Below are 12,356 nucleotides of genomic sequence, written 5' to 3'. Positions count from 1 at the left end.
AAGGGAATGAGTTTTAATGGGCAGACCCTAATATACAGTACCTAATTTAACTGCTCCGAGATACTGAATAATGACTTATTTTCATTCTTCTTTTGTATAACATTACAAGAACATAAAAATAGGTGTAAAAAAGGCAAAAAATACCAAACATTTTTAAATTAGTTTTGATACCAACTAAACCACTTTTGATAACAGACCCGTGTTATTGACTGTGTGTTGTAGGGGTTAAGATTGAGAGCAGAAATTGCCTAAGAACCTTATAAATGTAAATTTCATGGTTATTGCATTATGCATGCTGTTCATGTATATTTTTTCTCATCCATCGAAAAATAGAACAGAACTGGAGGACAGTGACTAATCCATTGAGGGCTGAAGAGGAATTAATGTCTTCAGGGGCAAAATAGCAGCATTTAGCCCGTTTTTGCACTAGAACCTAGCAGTCTGTTGTACACATGTTTATTATGAGGGGGAAAATGACTAAGTTCTGCTGTCCTGTCCATCTGTCAAATCTATATAAATGCAAACTGATCACCTCTGTAATAAATACAATCTCTTTTTTATTGCTAGGCATGCACAGACATCATCAAGCCCCAGATCTTCCTACTTTCTATCCACTTTCACCAAGTAGTGTGGGCCAGATGACTCCACCACTGGGCTGGTAAGTTTATGTCCGGATAAATCCTTTACTTTAGCAAACTTAGTATTCAGAAAATAAGTTTGTTGATTACAGCACTTTAATATATTTTAAGGGGATTTAGCACAAACATGACTATGTTACATTTAATATATAGGAAATTAAAGGGACACTGAACCCACATTTTTTCTTTCATGATGCAGATAAAGCATGCAATTTTAAGCAACTTTCTCATTTACTCCTATTATCAATTTTTCTTCGTTCTCTTGCTATCTTTATTTGAAAAAGAAGGCATCTAAGCTAAGGAAAAATAAAATAAAAAGATATACAGAGGGCGACTCCTAGTGTGGAATTAGTAAGCAGAGTGTGAACCCACCAGCTTTACCCTTCAGAGATATACTCACAAAGTATAGAGCACACTGTAGTGCTAATGAAGCAAGCTGGGTATATTAAAAGTGGCCCAGCGCACATACCACTCCGGTGAAAGATAGTCCAATGTATTAAAAATGTTCAGATAAAAAATCCAGGAGACTCCAGATATATATAGAAAAACACTTTATATAAAGATATAACAGTGTACAATAAAAAATCAGTAGAATTCGCTACGCGTTTCTCAGAGCTACCACTCTGTTTCCTCAGGCAAGTTATGATAACTTGCCTGAGGAAACAGAGTGGTAGCTCTGAGAAACGCGTAGCGAATTCTACTGATTTTTTATTGTACACTGTTATATCTTTATATAAAGTGTTTTTTTATATATATCTGGAGTCTCCTGGATTTTTTATCTGAACATTTTTAATACATTGGACTATCTTTCACCGGAGTGGTATGTGCGCTGGGCCACTTTTAATATACCCAGCTTGCTTCATTAGCACTACAGTGTGCTCTATACTTTGTGAGTATATCTCTGAAGGGTAAAGCTGGTGGGTTCACACTCTGCTTACTAATTCCACACTAGGAGTCGCCCTCTGTATATCTTTTTACTTTTCAGATGATTTTGGAAATCTACTAAGAGGAGCTGCCCTAGCATTCTAATGCACAGTCAACTGGGACACTGATAGGTTTCCAGACTGCTCATCTAGGCATTATCTTTGCCTTCACTACATGTGAGTACAAAATCTATATCTCATTCTATTTATCCTTATATATACTGGCTACACTAGGAGGCGCCCTTTCTTTTTTGTTTCATTTATCTAAGCTAAGGAGCCAGACAATTTTTGTTTCAGCCCGCTGGACACCACTTGTTTATTGGTGCTGTCCAATCAGCAAGGACAACCCAGGTTGTTCACCAAAAATGGTCCGGCATCTAAACTTACATTCTTGCTTTTCAAATAAAGATACCAAGAGAATGAAGAAAATTTGATAGTAGGAGTAAATTAGAAAGTTGTTTAAAATTGCATGCTCTATCTGAATCACAAAAGAAAAAAATTGGGTTCAGTGTCCTTTTAAGCATTGCGTGGTCTTTTAAAAACATCTTGAGTATTGTTTACCTTTTCTCTTTTGCCGTGTCCAACTAGAGACAGATATATATAATGAGCTCTCTCACTGATTACAGAGAAATTAAAGTAAAAATTTTACTTTTGTGATTCAGATACGTGACTCCTTTAAATTAACTTCAGTTATCAAATGTACTTTGTTCTTGTGCTAACCATTGTTTAAAAGCATATGTACACATGCTCAGCAGCAAAGCTCTACTAAAAGAGAGCAGGGCATTGGTAACTACACACACATGTGTATTGCAATTTCTTCCTTAGATGTGTTCAGCTAGTTTCTAGTATTGTATTGCTGCTCTGGAGCTGATTTTACCTATGTATTTAATTCATTTGCATGGGTAAACACATAGCTATGTGCAACAATAGTCCCATTCAGCCAAAAGAGCATTTGTAAGACCAGGCAGAGATGTTGGACAAGAGGATCTGGCTCACAGTCGGCATTCCAATTCATCCCAAAGGTGTTCAGTGGGTTTAAGGTCAGGGCTCTGTGTAGACCACTCAAGTTCCTCCACAACACACTTGTCAAACCTGTCTTCATGGACTTCACTTTGTGCACAGGGGCACAGTCATGCTGGAACAGGAAGGGGCCTTCCCCCAAACTGTTGCCACAAAGTTGCAAGCACCCAATCTTCTAAAATGTCTTTTTATCCTGTAGATAGTAAAGTGTGATTCATTTTTCTAAAGATCATGTTTCCATTACTCGTCCAGTGGTGCTTTACATGACTTTAGTGGACACTTGGCATTGCACATGTTGTGAGGCTTGTGTACAGCTGCTCAACCATGGAAACCAATTAATGCAGCTCCCAACGCACAGTTATTGTGCTGACTTTGCTTCTGGAGGCAGTTTGTAACTCTAGTAAGTGATACAGCAGATTATAGGTGATGTTTACAAGGTATACACTTCAGCATTCAGCAGACCCGCTCTGTGATTTTGCGTGGTCTACCCCTTTGTGGCTCGGCTGTTGTGGCTCCTTGATGCTTCCATTTCACAAAAGGTAGATCTTGTAGGACATACATTTTACAAACTGATTTGTGGCAAAGGTGGCTTCCTATGACAGTGCCATGTTTAAAGTCACTGAGCTCTTCAGTACCACCCATTGTCTACGGAGTCAATCTTTGTCTATGGAGATTTCATGCTTGGCTGAAACACGCAATAATTAGTTGTGGTGTCCACATACATTTAGCAATATAGTTTATATTTATCTTTTTGTTTTTAGTATAAATAATTAAAGGGACATACAAGTGAAAAAAACAAACATAATCTAATGTGTTAGGTCTTTTTATTATTTCACTATTGCTTGCATATAACTATGTATGTAACAAGTGTAATAATTACTTAAAAAAAGGATCTCTCGTCTTCTATGTATGTAACCCCTACAAATGAGTTAAACATCAATTTTCTACTGGGATCTAGCTGAACACAATGACAAAAGACATATGGTACATATCCACAAATCAGCAGCTAGCTCCCAGTAGAGCATTGCTGCTCCTGCACCTATCTAGATATGTTTTCTTAGCAAAGGATACACAAAGAATGAAGTAAAGTTGTTAATAAGTAAATTAAAAGGTCTCCTAAAATTGCATGTTCTACCTGAACCATTAATATTTAAATTTTCTCTTTCATTGGGGATTCCCTTTTTAGTGTCATGTCCCTTTAATTGTACATCTGTTTTGGAGTGAGGGATGATGGTTGGAATCCTTTATTATTTTGGCTGCACAATGACACAGAGTTATTTAATGGGTTAGGTTATCGCTGCCTGTGCTGGCTCAGATATTAAACACATTTTAGCGAACTTGGACGGTACCGTTTCCCTTCTGTCTCTGACGTGGCATTAAACCTAATTATCTGACTTCAGCAAAAGATAACATCCTGACTGCATTGGTTGTTCATACAGTGAAAATCTAATTCAGATGCTGTTTGTAATTGTTTGTTAACAACATTATTGTATCCATTTTAAAAAAAAAGAGTTAAATGGTTCTCTTTATAATAAACTGTTATTAAATTATTTTCTTCTAGGTCTATTTCTCAAGTAGAAAAAAAAGCCTGTGCTTGAAATCCAAACCATGTTTTGTGGTTGGGGTGTTCCTGATTATAACATCACTATTAACAATTAAAGTCAGTTTTATAATAGTTTCCATTGAAATTAAAGGCACACCAGCATAGATCTGCATAAAATAAATCTGTTTCCGTAATTTAAATTTGTATATTTGTTAGCACAGTTAGTTTTGCAGTACATGGACACACCCCTTGAAAAGCCTTTTGAGTGCTGTTTATTGTATGTCAATTAATGTGATCAAAATGGGACAAATAGAAACTAGACTAATCAAGTAATCACTGAATAGAATATTGCAAGGTGAACGTTCTGGATCCTGCCGGATCAACTGCATCATCTCTGTGGACAGTGGGGGGGGGGGGGGGGGGGGAATCTGAGTTAAATTAAAAGCTGCAAATAATTAATCAAAGACAATCACAAAGTCTGGAATTCAATTTTGAGTTTAAAATCCGTTTTAAACTACAATCAGTTGAAAGCTTTGGAGAGTCGTGCAACCCTACGTGTATATGCCTTGTCTTCTACCTATTACCCTATATGTAATCAAGATTTATATAAAAAAATAATAGAAAAGGAAGAATGACAGAGGTACCATACAAAATGGTTTATAATGTTCCGGGATGATAGTTATTGCAGACTACAACAGGTCAACTTTAAGATGTTCAGTTCGAAGGATTAAATCAATTGGGAAAAACTAACGTGACTGAGTAAATTGTTTTATGTACAACAATAAGAACTCTCTTATCTTCCACAAAAGCATAATCTCAATCCTTGATTTTATACCCATGGAACAATCACCCACAAAAGACAATACACTAAGTGCAGGATTGTCAGGATAGTAGCATTATAAACACCAAGAGATTCTAATTCCGCTTTTACGCAAAATCTGCCAATCAATAACCTTGTTTGAACTGAATTGATTGAACCAAGTCAGCTACGAGTGAATCAATTATTCTGTCTGAACTATTCTTTTTTAATATGTTAATCCAGTTCAAAGTGAAAAGCTATTCCAATCAAAAGGAGACAAATGTAATCTAAGCAGTTCAAAGTGCCCAAAACAACAATACGTATGACTCCCATTTTAGTATCCTGCATGTTATTGTGCCTGTGTTTTTTTCAGGCATAAGACCTAATGACTACAATGGTGGAGTTAGCCTCATGGCTTACAGGCAGGCTTTTATGTTTTCATCTAAAAAGATCTTTCTCTTTTTACCATATACTTCAATAAATGTGTTAATTTTTAATGGAGAACCTGGTACTGGTAATTGAAATTTTGTATCTGTTACTTATGAGTTTGCTTTTTGCTTTAATGGTCATAAAAAATAGAATGTAATAGTTTGTGTTTAGACCAGTCTAGCTGAATATGGTAGTTAATATTTTTATGTTTCTTTAAAGGGACAATATTTTCATTACCCATAAAGGGCTAGATTACAAATGCTGTGCTAATGTTATCACGGGATGCAATAAGCAATATTGTGACAGCACTAAATAATAAATAAAAATAATATTACAAGTTGAAAAGTAAATAAATTCTGCGCTCAAAGGTTTCACAAACAGATTAAAATAAACTATTACTCACCTTCTAATAAAAAAAAGTCATAAAAATATCAATAAAAATGTTTTTTAAGGGTTAAAAAGGATATAGCATATGACAAGGTATTTGAATGGGAAGGGCTATTATGTATATATATATATATATATATATATATATATATATATATATATATATATATATATATATATATATATATATATATATGTGTGTGTGTGTGTGTGTCTGTGTGTGTGTATTTATGTGTTTATTTTTGTAAATATGTATATACATACATACATATAAACACATATATACACATGTATGTATGTGTGTATATATATATATATATATATATATGTATACACTTTTAAGCCCTTTCCAGTTAAGGGCCAGATTACAAATGGAGTGGTATGTAACGCTCCTGCTCACATGCTGACTCCTCTTGAAGTAAAGTTTTTGCACGCTTTGTGTAGCACTCGTATTACAAGTTGAAAGTTAAAGTATTTGCTAACCCGATATGCGCAAAAAGCTAAACTTTGAATATCGCAATCGCTTTAACGTAATTCCCCATAGTAGTCAATGGAGCAATAAAAGTGGAAAATAAACTAACACCCTATTCGCACGCAAACCCAATTGCATATTCTCAAGTGCGCTAACCTGATATGAAAATATGAATATTTAACATTCCAATTATCTTCACATAGCAAAATATGTTCTATTTATTCATAAATATATATTTATTTATCTATCTGATGATATTTTGGTACAATACATATCTATATCCATATATACATGATTATATATAGGTATAGATATATACAGATATATATAGGAATATCTATTTAAAAATACATAGAACATATTTTACTATGTTCAGAACATCGGCATGTGAAATATTTACAGTACAAACACAGTATAACACTTTATTAAATATGATTATTGCATAAATATGATTTTTCATGTTTTCATCTACTTAAAGGGATACTAAATCCAAAAAATGTATTCAATGATTCAGATAGAGCCTGCAATTTTAAGCAACTTTCTAATTTACTCCTATTATGAATTTTTCTTCGTTGTCTTGGTATCGTTATTTAAAAAGCAGGAATGTAAAGCTTTGGAGCCGGTCCATTTTTGGTTTAGAACCTGGGTTATGCTTGCTTATTGGTTTGTTGAATGTAGTCACCAATAAGCAAGCACTATCCAGGGTGCTGAACCTAAAATGGGCCAGCTTGTAAGCTTTACATTGCTGCTTTTTAAATAAAGATAGAAAAAAATGAAGAAAATTTGATAATTGGAGCAAATTAGAAAGTTGCTTAAAATTGTATGCTCTATCTGAATCACGAAAGAAAAAAATTGTGTTTAGTATCCCTTTAACTGCAATGGGCTATATTTATTGATATATATGTTTCTATATGTGTGTACATATGTATTTATGTGTTTATATGTGTATATATGTCTGTAAATATAATTTAGCCACCAATCAGCAAACGCTACCCAGGTGCTGAACCAAAAATGGGCTGGCTCCTAAGCTTACATTCCTGCTTTTCAAATAAATATACCAAGAGAACGAATACAAATTAATAATAGGAGTAAATTAGAAAGTTCTTTAAAAATGCATGCTCTGTCTGAATCATGAAAGAAAAACATTGGATTTCATATCCCTTTAAATATTAAAGTAAACATGGTGATTTAATCTTTATAATTTAATGGGCGCCACCATATTGTTTCCTAGGTTTAAAAGCCTGTTCTCATTATTTTATCTCCTGTGCTGATAGTTAGGGGCAGTTATAAATGAGTTACTAGATTAACAACCTTACAGTGATTAATGTCCCTTTAGTGTCCTTTTGTGTGTGTTTGTGATTTATTTACTTTACAAGCAGACAAAATGTATTACTACCTTATGACAACAGCACATTGTTTAAATTTAAATGTTAGTTTTATGGTGAATGCTTAGGTTATAGCATGCTTATGTAAATTATATTATATGTAAACTTATTGATGATGTACCTTATGTTGTTATACCATCTTAAACAAACCATGGGTAGATGGATTGCCTTATTATAAGCAGTTGTCAAACACACCTCTCTGACAATGCATGAAATGAGTTGGAGGTGATCAGAGGTGTTTGCTCATGCATTGACCATCAGGTTTTTTTTAAATACAGCTACTGCAGTTGCGCTAAGGCCCCAGAGTGGTTTGTCTACCAAGAAGGTTGTAAGGTTTTAGCGAGAGGTTCAGATTGGCCAAAGTCTAAACTTCAAACCATAGAATGCTGCAAGACAATGACTTACAAATGGCCCTAACTGTGAAATATCAAGCTTAGCCATAGCCCTTCCTTTCTGTGAAGTAGACACAAGAAAGAGAAAAAAGCAAATACAAGAAAGATATAGAAGATATCAAGACCTCTTCATGCCCTCACTTAAGTGTAGACACTGATAGTACTTTTAGGATTTGATAAGGTTTTTGTTTTTTTTATTGGAAAAATCAATATTTACATTTACTGACATTACATTTTGTTTAGCTTTGATACATTGCACACAACATTGTTTGTTGGTGTTGTTTAATCTTACACTAAAATTGATTTTTTTTCTAACTGTTTCAGGTATTCACATCACATGGTACCTGGACCTCACCCAACTGGAATTCCTCACCCAGCTATTGTCAATCCTCAGGTTAAACAAGAACATCCACACAATGACAATGACTTAATGCACACGTGAGTGATTTTTACCTATGTCCCGGGTGGGTGGATCTGTTAGTTCCATTAAGCTATGCTCCGTCATTTAAGCATTAATGAAAGACATAAACACTATATTTCAATATTGAAAGAGATTTTCTATATGTACCATTGGAAAAAGCTATTTTCATGATTGTATTTGTTTGCATAGGTTAACTAACCCATCTGAACTATCAACCGATATTGGTGTGTCGCATGCACTTTGCTTTAGAAATTCACAATGATCTAGACAGAGAATGAAGCTTTATGCCCTTGGTGAATATATCACACACGTTTCTGATGGTTAACCTCACATATTTAATTCTCTCTTGGTTAGTTTTCCAAGGGGTAGGTGGGCCATGGTCCTGATTAGACAGTGGTTGTCAAGGAGCCCTAACAGGTTATTTTAATAACTTCCCTTCTCAACCTGACTTGATCAAGGGAATCATTGAGAATCTGGTCTTTTTGGGTTAGAACTGGACACAAATCTATCTCTTTGAGATTGTAATATAAAATGTTTGATTATTCATTACAAATTATATTATTTGTTTTTCCCACTTGTTTTTTTTTTAATTCTAAGATCTGTAAGTGTTCATTTACAACTATAAATGCCTTACCCTTCTACATATCTGTCCCCAATTGACCACAGTAGGGCGATTAGACAGCATAATGCAAAGCAATTGATATTTTACTAACAAAATGAATTGGGCATGTCTTTATCTAGTATCAAGTCTTGGCTCCCCTAAATAAAACATACAGTGGGTGTAGTTTGACTTTTGGGAACACCATTGCATTAAACAAGGTGTTACTGTATTAAACAAAATCACACACCACTAGTATGTTAATTTATATCATTACAGCAGCAAAACAATGTTTACATATATTTTTTCTGACTAGCAGTTGAAATGCTGAATTGTCTGGTTATATTGTGGACACCTGGCATTGCTACAAGGTGATGCCACTGAAGGCAAAATATTTGTCTCCCTCCCCCAATAAGACAGATATAGTACTGATAGCATAATGCAGCATGTTGCACCCTACAGTAAGGATGTTGGTTATGTCTCTTTAAAGGTACAGTGTAAAACTCGTTTCCACTTAAAGGGATAGTCAACTCCAAAATGTTTATTGTTTAAAAATATAGATAATCCCTTTATTACCCATTCCCCAGTTTTGCATATCCAAAACGGTTATATTAATATACTTTTAACCTATGTGAATACCTTGTATGTATCTAAACATCTTTTGACAGCCCCCTGATTACATGGCTATTTATTTATTATCTATTGACTTGCATGTTAGCCAATTAGTGCAGTGTCAGCCACAACTCCACGGGAGAGAGCACAATGCTATCTATATGGCCCACATGGATCTTCTTGTGAAAATATAATAAAAAGCAATTGATAAGAGGCTGTCTATAGTGGCTTAGAAACAGACAGAAATGTAGAGGTTTAAATGTTATAAAGTATATTAACATAAAAATGTTGGCTGTGCAAAGCTGGGGAATGGGTAGTAAAGGCATTATTTTTTATCTATACAATATCAATTTAAGTGTTGGCTGTCCCTTTAATGTATTTCCAATAATACTTGTTATATGAGCTGCATTGGTTAAATGTATGAGAAATTGAAACAACCCAATAAAACGACCTGGTCTCATAAGGGAGAGAATACCTCAATATCTTATCTGTCTAATTATTTACACAAACCCCACCTTATCGTATTTATTACTGTTTACTCAAAGGCCAATACATAATGAACAATGGGAATGAACATTTTAGTACTTCTCTGTCACAGCCCCCAGTGGGAGCATTATTTTATCTAAACCTTTCTGTTTACATTTTTTTAGACAACTTTCCAATTCACTTCCATTATCTAAATGTGCACAATCTTTTTAATATGCACACTTTCTGAGGCACCAGCTAATACAGAGCTTGTACAAGAACTCACAGAATATATATTTATGCATTTTGTGATTGGCTGATGGCAGCCACATGATGCATTAGGAAGGAAAATAAAACTGATATTTGTTAGAAAAAATAAATAAATTAAAACTGAGTGCTTTTGCAATGTATTTTCATTATGCATTTATTGACTATGCTATTCTATATTGTTTAGTGGTCCTTGAGTACAGAAATGTTCAGTATATGTGTGGATACAATAGGCAAAATCCACTATTTCAAATAAGAAAATAAAAGTAAGGGAGCAATTTGTAAACAATTGAATACACTCTATTAGGTAAAATGGATATTTAGGAACACATTAAGGGGGGGAAGGTATTAGAGTTCACTGGCCCTTTAAAGTGTTTGTGAAACTGTGTGACAGCCCAGGCATTAACATGGTAGTACATTTGCTAAAGTTTATGTTTAAATAAATGAAATGACCAGATTCATGTTAAATATAAACATATGTGTGTATATTCTTATTTTTATAGCTCTACTGGGTACACATCGCTTTACAATTTACAGGAATTACAGATTGTAAGCTCTGACGAGCAGGAGCCTGACCTTCTTTTATATGGGTTTGTATAAATATGTATTGTCATAAGTCTTATGTATTGTACCCACTGTAAATACGCTTTTAAAATACAATTATCAGTATACGCAGTTCAGGAACTACAAGGAATTCCTAAATACAAGTAAAATGTTTGGAAGACTGAGGTATCCCTCATAACTGGAATATTTTGTATTAGTTTGTTATTTTCATTGAAGATCTTACACCCCAAAGTTAGTTACTTTAAAGGACATTAAAGTATTGCTTTGTTTCTTTGTTAGACCTAAAGAAGGATATTTTTTAACTGTGTTACCGTTTAGTTTTCTGTTTGTTTTTTTAACAGATTATCCTCTTTTTAATTTTTTATGCTTGTTGGACTGTGTCAGGTCTGTCTGCAGAAGTAGAATTGAGAGAGCTTCCCTTTAACAGCTACCAACAATTTATTCTTAAAGGGACATTAAACATTAAATAAATGTTGAATGTAATCAAAGCAAATAGTATCCTGAGAATAATATGCAGATATATTTTTTTAAATTATGCTAGTTGTTTAAATATTTAGGACACAAATGTAAAATTGTAGTTTCTATAAAGTAATGGGTGCCGACATGTTGAAACCTATGTTTTTATTATCTAGTCTTTTCTATTGAGGGCAGTTATAGGGACACTGAACCCAAATTTTTTCTTTCATGATTCAGATAGAGCATGCAATTTTAAGCAACTTTCTAATTTACTCCTATTATCAAATTTTCTTCATTCTCTTGCTATCTTTATTTGAAAAAGAAGGAATTTAAGCTATTTTTTTGGTTCAGTACTGTGGACAGTACTTTTTTATTGGTGGATGAATTTATCCACCAATCAGCAAGAACAACCCAGGTTGTTCACCAAAAATGGGCCGGCATCTAAACTTACATACTTGCATTTCAAATAAAGATACCAAGAGAATGAAGAAAATTTGGTAATAGGAGTAAATTAGAAAGTTGCTTAAAATTGCATGCTCTATCTGAATCACAAATGAAAAAAAAATGGGTTCAGTGTCCCTTTAAGGACTGATGAAGTGTACAAACAATGGTTAAGTGGAGTATACTAGTGTTAAAGTAATTTTATTTATTTATCTGTATAGGGCCGCCCATATCAGATGTGGTCGTATCATATAGATGTGTGTTGCGTTAGTAGTTACCCATTATACACAGTTCTAATTCTCCAAAGTTATATTTCCACCTGCTCCCCTGCCTGAATTGGGTCAGATTGTAACTAGTGTTGCGTTCAGCAATCATTAAAGGTTATGTTTGGTCAGAATTTTTTTTCCCCCACTTGTATAAGTATTGCATTACCAACCAAAATAAAAAAAACTCTGGTCGATGCCTGCTAGTGCGGGGTAATACCCCATATGAGTTGCCTAAGAAATCTGAGAAGTCAATATATGACAGCTCAGGTATGATATTA

At 34.1% G+C, this 12,356-nt stretch overlaps 1 protein-coding gene across 2 annotated transcripts in view; it reads left to right on the top strand.

Moving 5' to 3' along the window:
• The window catches only part of LEF1 (lymphoid enhancer binding factor 1), a 175,525-nt gene that overhangs the window by 76,819 nt on the left and 86,350 nt on the right, over positions 1–12,356 (top strand). Inside the window, exons 5-7 of one of the 2 annotated variants that reach the window (XM_053703527.1) lie at positions 568–658; positions 8,313–8,426; positions 10,855–10,941. In XM_053703527.1, the coding sequence (XP_053559502.1) occupies positions 568–658; positions 8,313–8,426; positions 10,855–10,941 (292 nt within the window). The remainder of the gene's footprint in view (positions 1–567; positions 659–8,312; positions 8,427–10,854; positions 10,942–12,356) is intronic. The other variant, XM_053703528.1, reaches the window with a different exon arrangement.

Source organism: Bombina bombina, chromosome 2, assembly GCF_027579735.1.
Source record: "Bombina bombina isolate aBomBom1 chromosome 2, aBomBom1.pri, whole genome shotgun sequence".
Lineage (NCBI taxonomy): Eukaryota > Metazoa > Chordata > Amphibia > Anura > Bombinatoridae > Bombina > Bombina bombina.
Note: the sequence above shows the minus strand (reverse complement) of the source record. Positions and strands in the feature narration are given on the sequence as shown.